This window comes from Triplophysa dalaica, chromosome 17, assembly GCF_015846415.1.
Source record: "Triplophysa dalaica isolate WHDGS20190420 chromosome 17, ASM1584641v1, whole genome shotgun sequence".
Lineage (NCBI taxonomy): Eukaryota > Metazoa > Chordata > Actinopteri > Cypriniformes > Nemacheilidae > Triplophysa > Triplophysa dalaica.
Window position 1 is genome coordinate 22,225,389 of NC_079558.1, and position 20,984 is coordinate 22,246,372.

Genomic DNA, 20,984 nt, shown 5'->3' on the forward strand with positions numbered 1-20,984 from the left:
ACAAATCTACATCAGTTGGTGGTCTGATGTGACTAAGACCGCCCAAATCTATACACAAGTAAGATGGAGTACCTGTCAGTACAATTAAAGAGGAACCTGATGTTCCAAATATGGTCAGAGGAGTTACATTTACTTGCAGTATTCCACCAATCACTACACACTGATGAACTGGCCAATCAGAGCACACCTCACTTTTCAGAAAAAATGTCACCTACATCTCAGATGGCCTGAGGGTGAGTAAATAAACCACAAATTGGTGTTTTTGGCTGAACTATCCCTTTAAGGGTTTAGATGCTTTAACTTTTTACTTTCAAAGGATCTTTTCTGTCATTTTAAGCGTAAAGAAATTTCTTAGAATTTTGTCACTGGAGCAACTCTTTGTGCTCAGATTTTCCATGAATACCGGCCCAGGTCTTAAGATATGATCTAGTGTCCTAGTATTTGTTGTATACGACTCAACCTCCAGCTTTTCCTACTGAAGAAGTATTTATATTCAGAATCTTCCTGGAAGTGTGATCACCGGACACATAAACATGAAGACGCAGCTCTAGTGTTGTGATTATACCACGGTACAGCTCAGTGTTTACCACGGTAAAGCACCTGTATAATATATTATATTATTCTGAGTAACGCCAGTGAAATTCTGCCCAAACATTCTACTGAATAGAGAGGTCAGAGGAGAGCCATAATTATACATCTAAATCTTGAATAAACACACACTGAGAGGGAATGTGTCAAATGTGTGCATGCTGGAAGCTTATTAGAAAAACAGATTTGATTCATCGTCTGATCCGTCATGTGGAGTGACCGTTTTATGCCATTATCAGACAACGTTCCATCTGCAGACGTTCTGTACAGACGGAACACATTCCACACAGAGATCACATTAAAAAATGTGACACAAAAATCAAGAGATTTCCAGAATAACAGCTCAACATAGAGCAGAGTTTGTTATTAGAGTATTAAAGGTCTTTAAAGGAACATTCTGGCATCAGTTATTCTCTTCTATGATTGTAAATCTGTACGCCAGTCTTTCTTCGGTGGAACACAACAGAAAATATTTTGAGAAATGTCTTGGTGGTTTTGCATTCATACAATGGAAGTCAATGGAGTTCTTCAAACATTCTTCAAAATATCTTCTGTTGTGTTCTGAAGATGAAAGAAACTCACGCAGAGTTGACATGACATAAGAGCGAATGAATGATGAGAATATTCGTTCAGAGTTCTCTTTAAACGAGAGGTGAATAAAAATGTGCATCGTACTGCAGCTGGACATTATAGTATTTTTAACTTCTATTCTCAATGTTTGTGTTGTGTGTGTGTGTGAATCCTTGTGTAGCTGTAGTGTAAAGACTGATTCAGATTTTGTTTATGAGCAAGTTTCCTCTCGGTGTGATGTGTGACAGTCAGAGATCTCACAGGAAAGATCTTCATCAGCAGAGAGAGACATGATCTTCCTCTCTCACAGGACTGTGTGTGTGTCTTTGTGTGTGTTTGTTTTGGCCATTGTTGTATCTCTATTATATAACTCGCAGCAGTGTTTTTGGGACGTAGAAAACAGAATATTCCCATCATTTTTTGTCTTTGCTGATGTTGATTATTAATAGTTTGGATGTGTTGTTTTAATAGGCACATGAGGGCACGTAGAGAAACAGGAAGTCTCAGATTATGAGCTGCAGAGATGTGGGCGGCCCGAGGCGGGGGGATGAGATCGGCATTCTGGGAAAAACTCTTTAACCGTTAGACTGTGAAAAGGCTCAGGAAACTTTTCCCCTCGTTATCCACTGAACTGTCAAACATGACAAATAAACAAACACACACACACACACACACACACACACACAACACAAGGAAACCTTTCTATTTCTTGCCATGCAGTTATAATGCCACTTATTTTGATCATCTCTCTTTATAAACATTTCTGTGAAACCATATAGACATAAATATGTTATAATCCTGATGTGTTGTACAAATGTTGTTTCTTTCACAAACTGAGAAACTGAATGAGATTTATTCTATAGTATGTGTGTGTGAGTGTGCGTGTGCGTGCGTGCGCGTGCCTGTGTGCGGGTGTGTGTGTTTGTGTGTCTGTTTTCCTTCATAAAGTTGAATGAGAAACTGTATCTGGAGTTATGAGTGCGAGCGGCTCCAGAACATGATGCTATTTTTACTCTTGCTGGGTTTATAGTTTCTCTTCCAATAAACTAAACAGTGTGAGAACACTTCATCAATGTGATGTTGAAACCTGGGATACACACACACACACACACACACAGAGAGAGAGAGAGTGTGTGTGGTGTTGAGCGAGTGTCAGAGGTGAGGGTCGAGTCCAGCGTGTGTTACACATAAGCGTGTGTTTAAGGGTGCTGCTTTAATGAATAGTGAATGGGGTTAAGTGTGTTTGTGTGCGTGTGTGTGTGTGTGTGCATGTGTGTGTGTCCAGCTGAACACAGAGCACTCATTGAAGTCCTCTCCAGCAGCTGTGTGTTTCTCACTGACGTCTCACTGAAGTCTCTTTGATCGTGTCTGAGTCTCGTCTTTCTTTTTTTTTCTCTTATCAGTTTTCCATCTTAAATTCTTTGTCTTTTTTTATTGTTTGTAGTTATAGTCTTCCCAAAAATATTGACAAAAAAATTAAACAAAAAACACATTAATATATTGAAGTAATTTGTTAAGTGAAGATTTTCTAGATTTTAGTTATTTTAAAGTAAAGTTTTTTTGCTCTCTCACTCTGTTTCTCTCTCTCTTGCTCTCTCTCTCTTTCACTCTCTCTATCTCTCTCTCTCTCTCTCTTCCTCCTTCTCTCTCTCTTCCTCCTTCTCTCTCTCTCTTCCTCCTTCTCTCTCTCTCTTCCTCCATCTCTCTTTCTCTCTTCCTCCATCTTTCTCTCTCTCGACTCTCTCCCTCCTAATCTACAGTATATGTCTCTCTCTTTTGGCTATTTAATCAAAACAGGAAGTTGTCTGCTGGTCCACTTTACACACTGTAAGACATCCTGCTCAGAGTGTGTGTGTGTGTGTGAAATGTTCTCTGTAATGATGGAGTGATTGTTAAACTGTCCACATGTTTCATATCAGCCACACAAATCTAAAGGAAACTTTGAGACTTCTAACGTTTGCCACAGTAAGTTCTATGTTTAAAGGGGTCATTTGACACGGCTAAAAGGAATATTATGGTTTGTTTTAGATGTAACTCAATGTGTAAACATGATTTAAGGTTTATAAACGCTGTATTTTACACACACTGTGCATGTTTGTATCTCCTCTTTGCTCCGCCTCTCTGAAACACACAGATTTTTAACAAAGCTCATGGCTCTGAGAAGTGAGGTGTGCTCTGATTGGTCAGTTCATCAGTGTGTAGTGATTGGTGGAATATTGCAAGCGTGTGAGGGAAATGTGACGTCTCTGACCATATTTGGAACTTCTGGTTCCTCTTCAATTGTACTGACAGGTACTCCACCTTACTCGTGTATACATTTGGGCGGTCTTAGTCAATCAGACCACCATCTGATGTAGATTTGTGGGGGTGTGATTACATGAGGCGTTTCAGGTCTGGGTGAGCAGTCGCATTTAAATAGAATGACTCTTTTGTTCCCACACTTTTTTATTTGAGCAATTTAACATGTGTAATACATGCATGTACAACTCACAACACACCAAAGACAAAAAACATGTATTAACGCCATATGACCCCTTTAAGACTTCTATGGACTATGTTCTATGGATTACGTGTTTGGTTTTAAAAATGAATGACACATTCCCGAGCTGTACCGAGTAAAGAAAAGACGGATTGATGGATGTTTAAATTCAGAGTTCACTTATATTATCACAGATGATGTGTTGAGCTGCAGATCTTCTCTGCTTCTGGATCAGATCATGTGTGTCATGAGCCTCCTTCATCATCTCAAGAGACAGCGAGCGAGTTTAGAGAAATTTCTAGATGTGCCAGATGAGATGAACATCTTCAGCCGTATGTTTTTTCATTTCGTTCCAGTCACACTCTCTCCGTCACCGGAAACTCGTCTTATAAATGTTGTTGTAGGAAGGAATTCTCTCAAATCGAACTGCAAGTTTCCAGCAATCTTCAATCCCACCGAATATTTCAACTCCAAATAAGGTCTGAAGTCCTGCTGTGGTAATAACAGCTGTTTTTGTTCTTCTCAGAAGCGACGGGGAAGGTGGATCTCATCCAGAGTTCTTCATCGTCAACGTCAAGCGCAGGCCCTGTAGAGACCGAGCCGATGGAGGAGTGTACCAGACGCTCTCACATCACCGTCTCCAAAATACAGAACTGGGCCAAACTTTCCTCCGTATGCAGAGAGCCGGCGCCTCCTGGGTTAGTGTACGGGCCCCAGGACCGGGGTCAGAGGACCCTGAGTGAAGACGTCTCCAAGCGGAATGATGTGGAGATGGGATACTCCGGGACACCGAACGAGTCTGTTGATGCAGGTGTGCCGGAGTTAAGCCCTCTCTCTACAGATGTGTGCGTCTCTCCCACTGCAGCGAAGACCTCCGGACAGGGCGCTTACCTGCAGCATCTAGACAGCAGCAGCCGAGCGTGGGTTCTGTCCACAGGAAAACCCCAGACATCAGACCAACCCCTTCAAACCAGCATCGGCGAGCGGCGTCAGGGAGCGCGCGGAGACTCCAACATTTGGTACAACCCCATTCCCGAAGAGGAAGATGGGGAGAAATATGGAGACCCGTGGAGAAAGAGAGAGACGGAAAGATCCGCAAGAGGTCTTGCCGGAGACGTCGAACCGGAGACCAGCTCAGGTACAATCACGATTTACGTTTAAAAAAAAAAAGAGGTGGGACACTGTTCTTTAACGTGTCTCGGTTTGTTTTGGTGCAGATGCGGTCATGTCGGAATGTGCTAGCCGAGGGACTCCGGACAGTCCTGGGGGGCCGAGCGGGAGTGGCATGAGTGTGATTGACAAGATCAAGTCTCCAGGAACGGTGCGGCGGCTCTCTATGAAGATGCGCAAACTTCCCGAGCTGAGACGAAAGCTTAGCCTGCGCTCGTCCCGTAACCAGCGGCACGCTCAGGGGAACGCTGGCGGCGCGGCGGATGATGCGTTGCCCCCAAACGCGAGCAAAGAATCGTCCAACGTCATCAGCCGGTACCACCTGGACACCAGCGCTCCCACCCGGCCAACACGACGCTCCTCGCGAACGCGCTCTGCGAGTAAAGGGGGATATCTTAGCGACGGAGACTCGCCTGAGCTGCTGCCGAAGCAGGCTTCCGGACAGCCCGCCACAACACTGCCGCACGGCGGAGTACGGGAGTCGCCCGCCATCACAGACATGGATTCGTTCCGTCTGTACTCTCTGACGGATCTGCCGCGCTGTGCCCAGCGTCTCTCTGGTCTGCTTACGGTGCATCTGCTGGGAGTCGAGGAGCTGCGTCGTTCCCCGCGGAGAGACGCTACTAAAGAAGTGTTCTGTGCCATTCAGGTGGACGGTGTGACCCAGGCGCGGACGTCACTGCTCACCTGTCGAGGGCCGCGGCTGCCGCTCAATCACACCTTTAACCTGGAGCTGGAGAGAGCACGACTCCTCAAACTGGTCATTATGACACCGTCCGGTGCTGACAACGGACCCTCCGCGCCCGCCCGAAACCGAGTGTGCTGCGTGGGAGCTGTGGCCATACCTCCCCTCTTCAAAGGTAAGACATCTCTGAAACGTATTGGACAATGTATGATGTTGTGCAACCGTAGATTGTTATTGATCTCTCTCTCTCTCACTCTCTCACTATCTCTCTCTCACTCTCTCTCTCTCTCTCTCTCTCTCTCTCTCTCTTTCTTTCTTTCTCTCTCACTCTCTCACTCTCTCTCTCTTTCTTTCCTTCTTTCTCTCTCTCTCTCTCTCTGTCTGTCTCTCTCTCATTGTCTCTCTATCTCTCTCTCTCTGTCTCTCTCAATCTCTCCATCTCTCTCTCTCTCTCTCTCTCTCTCTCTCTCTATCTATCTATCTCTCTCTCTGTCTCTCTCTTTCTCACTCTCTCTATCTCTGTCTCTCTCTCGTCTCACTGGTGTCTCCATCAGCCTCTCGCTGTCAGCAGTTGTGTGTGAAGTTGGAGCCGCGGGGTTTGCTCTATGTGAAGTTGACTCTGTTGGAGCACTTTGTGAGTCCGTTTCCTCGTCTCAGTGATCTTTCTCCTCCGTCCGTGTTTGGGGTGGAGCTGAAACAGCTGGTGGAGAAGGAGACGTCTGCTGTCAAAGTTCCTCTCCTCATTCAGAAGTGTGTGTGTGAGATTGAGCGCAGAGGTCTGAGGGTGAGATGCGTCACTCAAACACATCAAACACACACTGTGTATTCCTTCGGTTTTCTTAATGTGTATGTGTGTGTAGGTTGTGGGTTTGTATCGTCTGTGCGGTTCAGCAGCAGTGAAGAAGGAGTTGCGTGATGCGTTTGAGAGGGACAGTGCAGCGGTGGTGTTAGATGAAGAGCTCTATCCTGATGTCAATGTCATTACCGGTCAGTCAACCACACAAGTGTGTAAAACATATTAAACACACATCTACTGTTACACATCAGTGTTGAGCTTCAACCGCAGCGACGCTACAACACATCTGCAAAACAACGGTACAGAGACGAGAAATTGTGTGTAGTGATGTTGTGTGCTGTTGTGTTCAGGGATTCTAAAGGATTATCTGCGCGAGCTGCCGTCAGCTCTCATCACCAGAACTCTGTATGAAGTCGTTCTGGAGGACATGATGGTTCGTCCGGCCTGCAGGAGTGACAGCGACACACACAGATCACACAACACAATCTCACTCCTTCAGTGTCTGCCTGAACCAGAGAGGGTAATGATCACCGTGTGTGTGTGTGTGTGTGTGAGTTGTGAATCTGCCATATGTGAGTGTGTGTCTCGTCTGGTTTAAGTTCTTTTGGACAGCAGAAGCAGTGAGAGGATGTGATTTATGTAAGAGAACTAATAGAATTTGGGTGAGAGTGTGCGTGCATGTGTTTGTTTGTGTAAATGTGTGTGTATGTTGTCCATGTGTTTATTTGTGTATACGTTTTTGTATGTGTGTATATATATGTTTGTGCGTTTTTTAGTGTATACAGTATGTTTGTGCATGTGTGTCTTTGTTTGTTTGTGTATTTACTGTATGTTTGTGAGTGTGTGAGTGTGTGTGTGTTTGTTAGTGTATATGTTTGTGCGTGTGTGTGTGTTTGTATATGTTTGTGCATGTGTGTCTTTGTTTGTTTGTGTATTTACTGTATGTTTGTGAGTGAGTGAGTGTGTATGTGTTTGTTAGTGTATATGTTTGTGCGTGTGTGTGTGTGTGTGTTTGTATATGTTTGTGCATGTGTGTATAAATGTTTGTGTTTTTTTGTGGATAATGTTTGTGTGGGTGTGTATAAATGTTTGTGCGTGAGTATGTTTGTAAATGTCTTTGTTTGTACGTGTATGTTTGTTTTTATTTGTTTGTATAAATGTTTGTTTGTGTATAATATGTTTGTGTTTGTGTGTGTGTTTGTTAGTCTATATTTGTGCGTGTGTTTGTGTGGGTGTGTATAAATGTTTGTGCGTGAGTATGTTTGTAAATGTCTTTGTTTGTACGTGTATGTTTGTTTTTATTTGTTTGTATAAATGTTTGTTTGTGTATAATATGTTTGTGTTTGTGTGTGTGTTTGTTAGTCTATATTTGTGCGTGTGTTTGTGTGGGTGTGTATAAATGTTTATGCGTGAGTGTGTTTGTAAATGTCTATGTCTGTGCGTGTGTGTTTGTTTGTATATGTGTGTATATATGTTTTTGCGTGTGTTTGTGTATATAAATGTTTGTGTGTGTGTGTTTTTTAGAGTCTATGTTTTTGCATGTGTGTGTTTTTTTTTTGTATGTATACAGTATGTTTGTGCGTGTGTGTGTATGTATATGTTTACGTGTTTGTGTGTTTCAAATGTGTGGTTTGTTTGTCTCTTGTGAGGAACAGCACCAGTAGCCTGAGGGTTTCCATCATGTTCCAAATCAAACTATTAGAGAGTGAGAACCATCTGCTCCTGCTGCTCTCATCTATCTCTACTTCCTCTCTCTCACTTTCTCTCTGTCTCTCTCTCTCTCTCTCTCTCTCTCTCTCTCTCTCTCTCTCTCTCACTCTCTCTCTCTCACTCTCTTTCTCTCTCTCTCTCTCTCTCTCTCTCTCTCTCTCTCTCTCTCTCTCTCTCTCTCTCTCTCTCTCTCTCACTCTCTCTCACTCTCTTTCTCTCTCTCTCTCTCTCTCTCTCTCTCTCACTCTCTCTCTCTCTCTTTCTTTCTTTCTTTCTTTCTCTCTCTCTCTCTCTCACTCTCTCTCTCTTTCTCTCTCTCTCTCTCTCTCTCTCTCTCTCTCTCTCTCTCTTCTCTCTCTCTCTCTCTCTCTCACTCTCTCTTCTCTCTCTCTCTCTCTCTCTCTCTCACTCAAGATTCAAGATTCAAGATTCAAAGGAGCTTTATTGGCATGATAAAAGAAAATTTACATTGCCAAAGCACAAGATTAAATATAAACATGCAGAAATACAGATTAAGATCAAAAATAAGATAGAATAAAATTAAAAGTCTATAAGTAAAAATCTATATATATATACATCTCAATATAAACAGAAAAACAGTTTTAATTAAAGTTCTCAATAAGGGTGACAGTGTCAGTTTGTGTGTGTTGTCCTGTCAGTGTTGTGTTGTGTTGTGCTGGTTGTTCTTTGGTCGTGGCAGGACTTGACATATCTTGCAGCAGGTTTGAGCTTCTTGACTTTTCTCCCAGTATGTATGAGATCTTGTCCTTTTGTTGAAACTGGTCAAAGTCTTTGTGTAAGTTTGTAAACTGGGGGAAGAATGTTTCTCTGATGTGTGTGTAGTTGGGACAGGAGAGGAGAAAGTGCAGCTCTGTTTCCACTTGATTGTGTGTGCAGTGTGGACACAGTCGCTCTTCTCTCGGTGTCCATGTGTGTCTGTGTCTGCCCGTCTCTACAGTGAGCTGGTGATCACTGAGTCTGTACATGCTCAACACTTTTCTTAGTTTAGGGTCTGATACGCTTGTGAGGTATTCTGACACTTTATATTCTCTCTTTAGTGACAGATAGCATTCCAGTTTACTTTGCTGAGCTGTTGCTTCTGTCCAGTGTTGGAGATATTTCTCTTTTTGTCTTTTCATCATTTGGTTTAGTCTGGCTGGGGTTTGGGGTTGACTTGGGCATGTTTGGGGTTGTAGAGTTAGTTGTGAGATCAGTTGGATGAAGGGGTTTCTCTCTGGGCTCAGCTCTTGATGACTTAAGGCTTTGTGATGGAGTGTGTCTGTGTCGCTGTTCTTAAGGTGTGTGTAGAATTTTAAAGCTCTTTTTTGTATTTTAATGATTAGAGGATACAGTCCTAATTCTGCTCTGCAGGCGTTGTTTGGAGTTTTTCTCTGTACCCGTAGAATGTTTTTACACATTTCTGTTTGCAGAATCTCTATTGGGTGTTTGTCCCATCTGCTGAACTCTTGGTTGGCGAGAGGACCCCAAACCTCACTTCCATACAGCGCGATTGGTTCTATAATTGATTGTATTATTTTCAGTCAGATTACGGTTGGGATGTCAATTTTGATATTCTTTTTTATGGCGTAAAAGGCTCTTCGTGCCTTGTCTCTCAGGTCGTTCACAGCCTTGTTTAAGTTTCCGGTGTTACTAATGTTTATACCAAGATATGTGTAGTTCTTGGTGTGTTCTAGGGGCACGTTGTTCAGTTTGAAACGCTGATGTTGATTTTGGCTACTGGGCTTTTTTTGGAATATCATGACTCGAGTCTTCTTAAGGTTAACCGATAGGGCCCATGTTTGGCAGAAAGTGTGCAGGGTGTCCAGATGTTGCTGTAGACCTTCTTTTGTGGGTGACAGCAGCACCAGATCGTCTGCAAACAGGAGACATTTCACTTCGGTGTCTTGTAAGGTCGGGCCGGGTGCTGGTGACTGTTCTAGAGCTCCAGCTAATTCATTCATGTAAATGTTAAATAGTGTAGGACTTAGACTACAGCCCTGTCTCACTCCACGACTCTGGGAGAGAAAGTCTGTGTGCTTGTTGCCAATTTTAACTGCAAATGTGTTATTGGTGTACATTGATTTGATGATGTCGTAGGTTTTTCCTCCGATGCCGCATTGAATCAACTGAAGAAAAAGTCCCTCATGCCAGATTGAGTCAAAAGCTTTTTTGAAGTCAACAAAGCATGAGTAGAGCTTTCTTTTATTTTGGTTTGTTTCTTTGTCAATTAAGGTACGAAGAGTGTATATATGATCGGATGTGCGGTATTTGGGTTGGAAACCAATTTGACATTTTCTCAGGATGTTTTGGTTGTTTAGATATTGGAGAAGTCTGCTGTTAAGAATGTTACAGAGGAGTTTACCTAGATTACTGTTTACACATATTCCGCGGTAATTATTAGGGTCGAATTTGTCTCCACTTTTATGGATTGGAGTTATGAGACCTTGGTTCCAGATTGTGGGAAATATACCTGTACTAAAGATGATATTAAACAGTTTGAGGATGGCGAGTGTAAGTTTTTGGTCTGCGTGTTTAATCATCTCGTTTAGGATACCGTCGATACCACTTGCTTTTTGGGATTTAAGTTTTGGTATATTTTGTTCTAGCTCAGCGAGTGTAATTGGATAGTCTAAAGGGTTTTGGTAATCTTTAATTGTTGACTCCAGAGTGCATAGTTTGTTGTGTAGGTTAGTTTGTTCATGGTTCTTGTTTATTGTACTAAAGAGGTTTGAGAAGTGCTTTATCCATACGTCTCCGTTCTGAATGGGAAGATCTTCATGGTGGGGTTTGTTAAGTGTGTTCCAATGTTCCCAGAAGCGATTTGTTTCTAGAGATTGTTCAATTGCTTTTATCTGGTTTTGTGTATCTTGTTTCTTTTTCTTCCTTAGTGTTTCCTTATATTGTTTAACTTTTTCATGGTAGAGTTGGCGTGTGTTTACATTGTCAGCATCTCTGTGTTTCTGATTTGATAGAATTCTTACTTCTTTTCTAAGGTTTTTACACTCCTTATCAAACCATTTCTCATTTACCGGCTTTTTGTTTGGTTTTGTGTTAGTGGGTTTTAGGTCAGATAGCGTTGCAGATATTGTAAAAATTTGGTTAATCCTGTCTACTGCTAAATTTACACCTTCATAATTGTGTGGAAATGGGGTATCGAGGAATTTATTCAGTAGGATTTGAATTTTTGGTTCACGAGTTATGCTTTTGTATGTATCTTCGCAATTTTGTTTCCACCTGAAAGTTTGTTTTAGGGTATGGAGGTGAGTTTGTTTTGATGCCTCTGTGTTAGGTTTGGATCTATTGAGGTAGAGAGTGATTTTACTGTGATCTGACAATGGTGATGGTGGGCTGACTGTGAACGCTCTGAGGGAGTTAGGATTCAGATCCGTGATGAAATAGTCTACCGTACTGTTACCCAGCTTAGAACTATAGGTGTACCTACCGTATGAATCTCCTCGTAGTCGTCCATTGACCATGTACAGACCCAGTGTGCGACAAAGATGGAGAAGTCTTAATCCATTTTTGTTTGTTGTTTTATCGTAGTTCAGTCTTTGTGTATGTGTAGGTATGGAAAGGACATCTCCTCCTGGAATGTGTTTGTCTCCCTTGGAGTGAACTGAGTCTGACTCTTCGCCTGTCCTGGCATTTAGGTCACCGCAGATCAGAACATTGCCCTGTGACTGAAAGTAGTTGATCTCCTCTTCCAGGATCGTGAAACTGTCCTCATTGAAGTAGGGTGACTCTGCTGGAGGGATGTAGGTTGCACACAGGAAGATATTCTTATCTGTTGAAGTGATGGTCTTGTTGATTTCTATCCATGTGTAAAACTGGCCAGTTTTAATCATTTTTGTTGAGTTAGCGTATTCAGATTTATACCATATCAGCATTCCGCCTGAGTCTCTTCCCTGGGTGACACCAGGCAGTTTGACGGATGGAATGATGAATTCTCTGTAGTTTGTAGGGCGACCAGTGGGTCCGTCTCCTCTACTCCATGTCTCCTGTAGGATGAGGATGTCTGAGTTTTTTGTTTCAGAGCTGAAGTCTATGTTTTTGCTTTTCAGTCCAAAAGCAGATGACCTCAGGCCTTGAATATTCCAACATGATATTGTAAATGATTTGTTATCCATAAGTTATTAATTTGTTTAGTGCGGATTTTGTCTTAGTACAGTAGGTGTGAGCAGATTAGGTTCAGCATCTGATGGATGTCTTTTAGCTCGGCTGTTGGAGCTTGTGCAGATGTCGGTGTGGAGTTTCTGCTCACTGTCTGGGCATAGCTTAGGCTGCTGGAGTTCTGTTGCATATGCCGGGTGGGGGGTGTAGGCAGCAGGGGTGGTGCTCTGGTCTGTTGGCTGTTGTTTTGGCAAGGAGGGGGGCCCAGTCTCTGGCTGTTTTTAGAAGGTGCGGTGTGGTTCATCCATGGTCTGGGTAGGGACTGCCTTGCTCCGTTGCTTCTAGGGGGGTTGTTTGTGTTGCGGTTTAGAGCAACATCTTTTAATTTCTTTGTAAAGATGGGGACAGACGCTCTGTACAGGTGTACATGGTCATAGAGGCATGTAAGGTCCAAGGTGGGATGATGTGCCAGGTGCACTTGAGGTTTGAGTGCACAAGTTCTAGAGAGATTTGCGTTTATTTGTTGAATTGTGTCTGGGTGGAAGTCTTTCCGTGGTAGCAGTGTCGAGATGGTGATTTTGGCATTTGGGAAGGTGGTTGTAGCTTTTTCGATTACCCTTTCGAGTGCTGTGGCCACTCTTTCTTGTTGTGCTCTCAGGTCGTTTGTGCCAGTGTGAATTATAATGTGGCTTGGTGATCCTAGGTTGTCCTTGTTCAGTAGTCTGAGGGCACTGTGCGTGTTGGGGCACCAGAGTTTGGACACCCTTTGTTTGGGGAAGAGCTTTTTTTCGTCTATGAATTTCCCATTTGAGTCTATCAGAAGGACAATATCTGTTTTCTGTGAGTCCTCGGTGGGTGTTGGAGTGTTGTCGGGTTCATTGCGTTGATCTGTACTGGGCAAAGGGTTTGGTGAAGATGGTGGGTTTTGGCTGGGTTGTGACAATGAGGTCTGTGAGCTGTGGACCGTTTGAAGGGTGACCTGTTGTTCTGGACCATTTTTGGAGTTGAGGGCTGTGAGGTGGGTATCTTTTTCGTGTTTCAGTTCTCTTATCTCCTCTCTTAAAGCAGTTAGCTGGGTCCGTTGACTCTCTGTCTGCTGTGTGATCTGGGTTTCCAGTGATGCCAGCTGAACCTTGAGCCTCTCCCTTCCTTGCACTAGCTGCTTCACTTCGGCCTGAAGTGAAGACAGTTCTTTCCTGATGTTGTCTCCCTCTTTTTGTTTGGCTGTGGGTTTGTTGCCGGATTGGTCTGGGCTTTGTATGGTTTGGAGAGAAAGAGTAATTTCTCTGAGCTGTACTAGTTCCCCCTCCAGGGCTGTAAATCTCTCTCTCATGTCAGTACAGTAGCAATGTGAATGGAGGTCCTTTGGTTGTTCTGCGTTAGGAGGATCTGTATGTTCTTGCTGATCATCAGAAACTGGGGTTCTGTCTGGTTCCTCTGTGGTGGGTTGCTCATTGTCGGGTTCCAGTTGTAATCTTCCTTTGATACTGAGGAAGTTTTGTTCGAAAAGACCTTGAGTGCTTTTCACTACAACTATCCCTGTTGTTTTGTAGATGTTAACATTTATCATTGTTACGTCATCCTCATTTTTAATTTTTAGCTGGAAACCCCCACAGATGCCTTTTCTTTCAGCGTTTGGGAATTCTGAGATGATGGCTTTGTGCCATGAATGAGGTCGGTTGGTGTAGAAGATCAGGTTACTGGTGCTGCCATCTTTATGAAGGTCTGCGAATAAAGTCTCTGAGTTTTCTGTGAGTCTTTTGTTTTTGTAGACTTTCCTTGCTGTATCGTTCGTAACCTCTTTTGGGTAGTGTAGAGGAATGGCCTCCACACATTGGGGTTGTGCACTCATGATGAAATGGGCCGTTCGCACCTGTGTGGGCGTTGGTTGAGGAATGTCCTTTGTTTGGTCCAGTCGTTTTCTCACCTTCCAATTCACACCTCTGAGGCGTGGGTCATGTGGTTGAGCAGAGTTTGCTGCCTCAGTAACACTATTGTATCTTTGAGTAAAACTTTTAGTTTCTTTTCTTTTGCTTGTTTTTTTTTGTTTGATTGTAGTTATTGTCGAGTATTTGGCACAAAGTGGTGGTAAAGTACTTATTTCACCTCTCATTAATCGTGTGAAGCCATCAATGAAGACCATCAAGGTGTGGCCTGCGGGGGCAGACTTCACACTCCAGGAAAGGTTTCTACACACAGACTGGAGTATGTTTGCTTCTCAGGCCACCAGTGGCTCTCACACGGATATAGACAGCTACACCTCCTCTGTATTGGACTACATCAATACCACCATTGATAGTGTCACAACTCAAAAGCAGATCACCATATACCCTAATCAGAAGCCATGGATGAACAAGGAAGTGCGCCTCCTGTTGAAAGCACGCAACACCGCCTTCAGATCAGGTGATGCACAGGCCTATAGTACTTCCAGGGCAAATCTGAAGAGGGGCATCAAAAAGGCCAAGCACTGCTACAAGTTGAAGCTAGAGGAGCATTTTACCAATTCTGACCCTCGACGCATGTGGCAGGGCATCCAGGCCATTAGTGACTATAAACCCAACCACTCCATCCCCATAACCACAGATGCTGCCTTTCTGAACGAGCTTAATGACTTTTATGCACGCTTTGAGAGAGACAATAAGGAACCCGCCACCAGGCTCACACCTTCCACCGACCACCCAATCATCACAGTAAATTCCACAGATGTTTTCACTGCACTAAGCCGGATAAATGCGCGCAAGGCTGCTGGCCCTGACGGCATCCCTGGTCGCGTACTCCGGGCATGTGCGGAGCAGCTCGCTGGGGTCTTCACGGACATCTTCAACCTGTCCCTCGCCCAAGCAGTGGTTCCAGCATGTTTCAAATCCACCTCCATTGTGCCCATTCCTAAACATTCCAGCCCGACATGCCTGAACGACTACCGCCCTGTAGCACTCACACCCATTGTTATGAAGTGCTTTGAGCGGCTGGTCCTGTCACACCTAAAAGACTCTTTACCATCCACACTGGACCCATACCAATTTGCCTACCGTAGCAATAGGAGCACAGATGATGCAGTGTCCATGGCGCTGCACTCCGTGCTCACACACCTGGACAATAAGGACACTTATGCACGCATGCTGTTTGTAGACTTCAGCTCTGCATTCAATACCGTAATCCCTTCCAAGCTAATCATCAAACTTGGAAACCTAGGCATTAACAATACAACCTGCAACTGGATTATGGATTTCCTGACGAACAGGCCTCAGCTTGTTAGGCTAGGCAACATCTGCTCCACCACAACCACCCTCAACACTGGTGTACCACAGGGCTGCGTACTGAGCCCCTTTCTCTACTCCCTTTTCACACTCGACTGCAGGCCTGTGAATGGATCTAACTCCCTCATCAAGTTTGCAGACGATACAACAGTGATTGGTCTCATCAGCAACAACGATGAGACTGCTTACAGGGAGGAGGTACGGCACCTGGCCACATGGTGCTCAAACAACAACCTGCTCCTTAACACTTCAAAGACAAAGGAGATCATCGTGGACTTCAGGAAGGCGAAAGGAGGCACACACGACCCCATCCACATTAACGGGACGGCTGTTGAACGTGTTTCCAGTTTTAAGTTCCTGGGGACCCACATTTCGGAGGACCTGTCCTGGACCACCAACACCTCATGCCTGGTCAAGAAGGCTCACCAGCGTCTCTTCTTTCTGAGGACACTGAAGAAGAACCAACTGTCTTCAACTATCCTGGTGAACTTCTATCGCTGCACGATAGAGAGCATCCTGACCAACTGTGTCACAGTCTGGTACGGGAACTGTTCTGTTGCTGACCGCAAGGCACTGCAGCGGGTGGTGAAAACAGCCCAGCGCATCACAGGAACTACACTCCCTTCCATTGAGGACATCCAGAAGAAACGCTGTCTGCGTCGAGCTCGCAGCATTCTCAAGGACTCCTCTCACCCCGCTCATAGACTGTTTACTCTCCTGCCTTCCGGTAGGCGCTTCAGGTGCCTCCGGGCAAGAACCAGCAGACTAGGAAACAGCTTTTTCCCCAGAGCTGTTTCATTATTGAACTCTGCTCCCCACTGATTTCACTACCTCTCATAACTTTAACTTAATGCTGCTATTACAATGTTTACATTGCACTACAGGGCTGCCATGCATGACGGAACTGTACACACCAGTACTTCATGTATCTGCTCTACCGGACTGTTTACACGCATCATTTGCACTCTATACTGCTCACTTGCACACCGGGAACATTACACTGAATGCTCATTTGCACTAATGGACTACTCTCATAACTGCATTAACTCATCTACTGCACTGTAACTTTCATAACTGCATTAACTCATCTACTGCACTGTAACTTTCATAACTGCATTAACTCATCTACTTCACTGTAACCTTAATAACTGCATTAACTCATCTACTGCACTGTAACTTTAATAACTGCACTAACTCACCTACTGCACTGTAACTCATCTATTGCATTATTGCATCTATCGCATAACTAACTGCATCTACTCATCTATTGCACTATAACTTCAATAACTGCATTAACTCATCTACTGCACTGTGACTGTATATCTGCATCTACTCATGTATTGCACCGTACCTTTAATAACCACATTAACTCATCTACTGCACTGTAACTTTAATAGCTAATGTCTGTAACTAATGCACACTCAAGTCACTTGCACTATTGTATAGTCTATATTGTTATCTGTTCATAACCTCCTGTACATTAATGTTCACAGTATATAGCCTTCTGTATATATTGTTCATAGTACATACCGATTGTCATATTTTCATAGTACATGCCCAACGTAAATTATTTTCCTAATATTGTATTTGTATTTATTCACACTGTATATCTGCACTTGCTAATTGCACTTCTGGTTAGACCTAAACTACATTTCGTTACACTGTACTTGTATATGTGTAATGACAATAAAGTTGAATCTAATCTAATCTAAAAAAAATTTTGGTACCTGGTAGAAGATAGATCTTGATAATCTAGTCCTCTTGTTATTTTTGGTTTGTTTGTAGAGCAGGATTGTTGGGTCGGTGTCCTTTGTGTCCTTTGTGTCCTTTTCTGATATTTTGTTCCAGAAATCCAGATTAAGAGTAAAAGTTTGATTTAAAAAACAACAGGTTCCGTTAATGAAGGTTTGTCTATGTCTCCTTCGTAAAAAATTCCTAGGAATTTCAGGTTAATCCAGTAGTAAAATATGTTTGTTGCAGGAGCTCAAGAGTGTGTGACCTCTCTCTCTGACCTCTCTCTCTCTCTCTCTTTCTTTCTTTCTTTCTCTCTCTCTCTCTCTCTCTCTCTCTCTCTCTCTCTCTCTCTCTCTCACTCTCTTTCTCTCTCTCTCTCTCTCTCTCTCTCTCTCACTCTCTCTCTCTCTCTCTCTCTCTCTCTCTCTCTCACTCTCTCTCTTTCTCTCTCCCACTCTCTGTGTTTTCATTCTTTCTTCTTCTTTTAGAATAATCTGAATGAGATTCTCTGACTATGTTTGAGTGTCCTGTTGCCCTGTTCTCATCACACATCTTCCTGGTCCTTCGATGAACAGTTTATCTATTGATGTTGTGTGTGTTTGTGACCGTGTGTGTGTTCACATGATTGATGCCTGATGTGTTGTTTCTCCTGAAGGCGACTCTGTCCTTCCTGTTGGATCATCTGAGTCTCGTGGCGTCCTTCAGTGACTCCAACCGAATGACCTGTCAGAATCTGGCGGTATGTTTCGGGCCGGTTCTTCTGACCCCCTCACAGGAGTGTTGGCAGGCCGGACTGACGGCTCCGGGCTCTGGGCCGCTGACGGGGGTCAGTCGAGGAGGGCGGGGCTTTGCTCACAGTGAAGACATCGCTAGCGCCGTGGACTTCAAACGGCACATCGAGGCATTGCATTACCTTCTGAAGCTCTGGCCCGGTGAGTGTCTGTCATTCGGTGACCTTTAACATTTGGAGTCACGTTAAATCATAAACCTCAGGGGGCCATGTTTACACGAGTCATGTGACCAGTGCTTTATTGTTTCCAGAAGTCACGACACACACATCTAATGGATTTGCACGCCGCATCAGCTAAAAGATGTTCAGCATCTTGCGTTGCATCTGTAACTTGTCAAGCGTGTGTTCTCTGTGCTTGTCTCCACAGTACCCAAAGGAAGAGTGACGGAGGATTCCGACCAGTCTCCCCACGCATCCCAGAATTCCTCACTGCGCCGGGCTCAACGTGTGCAGCTGCGTGTCGACCTTCCGTCAGCGCAGGACGCGGTGGTGGTATCCCGCAGGGGGCGTGGCCGTCTGGAAAGCCCACCCTGTAACCGTTACGCTGGTGATTGGAGCGTGTGCGGGCGGGACTTCCTGTCTAACGACGAGGCGGATTACGACGAGGTGGCTGGCAGCGAGAGCGACGATGACATTGAACAGACGGCGTCCCCTGACGGTTTGTTCGTGGATGATTTCGCGCTGGATTTTGACGCTCCCTTTACGTGTCGACTGAGTCTGAAGGACTTCGATACTCTCATTTCAGACCTGGAGAGAGAGTTGGCCAAACAAATCAACATCTGCCTTTAAAACCCAGAAAGTTATACGTGAACCTTCATCCAGAATTATACTCGTCATCAGACACATCTCACCGTATCTCAGTGAGTTTGGTGGATTAATACGGAATGTGGAGTTAAAAGGCTGCTCGACGCGTTGACACGCTCAAATGTTTTAGGGCGGCTACTGTAATGTGTTATAAAGCACAAGTGTTCTCATCGTCTGCTATGGGTCGATTATATTCAGGTGTGTAGATTATTATTAAAATCTCTGTGACGTGTCGATGTCGGCACACACAAGACAGAAGGACGTTGATCAAATGTTTGAAGAGTTAGGGTTAGGTTCTTGCGCTGAAGGATCTTTGTGCGTTTGTGAATTTTATTTTGTTGAAATCTTTGTGTACGACTTGTTTTTTTAATAGGCCCGTGTGTGCGTCCAGGTAAACATTTCATCACACTTTCCAGCAGTTCACTCCAGACTTTCTTAAGGGCCCTGACAGACACAAACATCACAAGTGTGTCACATTAAACGCAGGATCTGAGCAGAACTCTGTTCTTAGAATCTGAAGAAAAGTTTCTCTCGTGTGAACTTAAAGACATTTCTCTGACATTCCGCTGACATCACATGAAATGCTGAAGTTCTCCTCAAATGTTATTTGGCTAAATGTCTGTTGAAGGGCAACTTTACACAATCATTGAATCACCCTTAGATTGTTCCAAACCTGTTTTAATGTCTTTGTTCTGACAGACACACAGAAAGATATCTGGAAGATTGTCAAAAGTCATCCCCTATTGACTATATTATTTATTTTCCCTACTATGGCAGTAATGGTGGGCGAGATCTGACATTCTTCCAAATGTCTTCCTGTGTGTTCAGTAAAACAAAGAAATTTAAACGGGTTTGGAAAAGGTGTCTGAACGGGTGTAGTATCCCTTTAAAAAATGAACAGACATGTTTCTAAAAGCTAAAACTACAGTTACATTAAAGCACTTATGATGAAAGCCAATCATGAAGATATAAAACCATCAATGAATCGCTTAGATTTTATTAATGCATCTAAACGAAATCAAGAAATTCATCTCTTACAAAAGAATATCATTTGAACAGGACATGGCCATAATGATTATATGAATTGTCAATGTAAGTGTTAAATCTTTTGGCTAAATAGTGTGTTTTATCATGTTATAGTTGTGCATCACTGTGACTGTAGTTTTTAAAACAGATTCTTTTGATGGATGGTCTTCCATTGGTCAGACAAACAGATGCAGCGCTGCCAAAAGTCAAGTTTACACTTTCTGAACCAACCAAGCAATAAATTAGTTGTGGTTTACTGTTAAAAGTTAGATGTAATAGTATTAAAAATCCAAAATATGATCTTTGCATTCCTTTAAAAACAATACTTTAAGGACCCATCGGATGAAAATCCACATTTTGTGCTATAATTGTGCATCACAAAATGTCACATGTCGAGGCACTAACCACAAGAGTATCGGCTCCGACCCATTGAGTGTAATTAAGAAAAACATGTTACAGACATTTCACAAAGACCCTAATAAATCATGCCAACTTGTTGAAAAAATTCATCCGATGAGCCCTTTAAAAGTCATTCGCTAGAACAAAGTTTTTTGTTTTATCTGCAGTGTCAGTGTTATTCTTGACTATATTTGCACAGTTTGTTCCGTCATTGTTTTTGCTGTTTGTAAAAGCAGACACACAAAAAGTAAACACAAAACACACACAACTGTTGAGACACTAAGAATAATATTCATTCATTTATTGTGTGCCGTCTGTCTTCATGAAAATGCCAAAGACACCTCTGATGCTTCTAATGCACTTTTATTTTCTCTTTCTCTCTCTCTCTCTCTCTCTCTCTCTCTCTCTACCGCTCTCGCTCTCTCGCTCTCTCTATAGTGTTTATATATTGTGCCTTTGCTGCTCTTTATGTTTTTGCGGTACAAATAATCTGAACTGTGAGTTGAATCCAAAAGCCACAAATGGAATACAAGGCCATAACTGAGCCCATGAGCTCCATATGCAAGCTGTTTGATATTGTTTTTTGTTTATTTGTATAAACAGTATTATATTATTATTATTATTATTATTGCACCTGTAACATGAAGCACTTGTGTTTGTGCACAGCTGAGAAACACACACAACTGTAAGTGTGTGTGTGTGTGTGTGTGTGTGTGTGTAATGAACTCATTATCATTCAGTGTTATGTTTAAAAATGAAGCAATAAAGCTCAGTGTTATGTTTGTAAAAGACTCTGTCGTCGTGTTGTCTCTCCACAGTCGTCGTGATCATTTCACATCTGTGTGTTTTATATGATGAGATCTCGA

General features: G+C 43.3%; 1 protein-coding gene across 3 annotated transcripts in view; it reads left to right on the forward strand.

The window, feature by feature from the left end:
- The window catches only part of LOC130438748 (rho GTPase-activating protein SYDE1), a 24,276-nt gene extending 3,375 nt beyond the window's left edge, over positions 1-20,901 (forward strand). For 2 of the 3 annotated variants that reach the window (XM_056770878.1, XM_056770881.1), the window contains 7 exons: positions 4,164-4,775; positions 4,855-5,667; positions 6,047-6,276; positions 6,353-6,479; positions 6,639-6,808; positions 17,755-18,031; positions 18,257-20,901. In XM_056770878.1, coding sequence (XP_056626856.1) covers positions 4,164-4,775; positions 4,855-5,667; positions 6,047-6,276; positions 6,353-6,479; positions 6,639-6,808; positions 17,755-18,031; positions 18,257-18,678 — 2,651 coding nt within the window. In that variant the 3' untranslated portion in view covers positions 18,679-20,901. The remainder of the gene's footprint in view (positions 1-4,163; positions 4,776-4,854; positions 5,668-6,046; positions 6,277-6,352; positions 6,480-6,638; positions 6,809-17,754; positions 18,032-18,256) is intronic. The other variant, XM_056770880.1, reaches the window with a different exon arrangement.
- Positions 20,902-20,984: the final 83 nt, after the last annotated feature.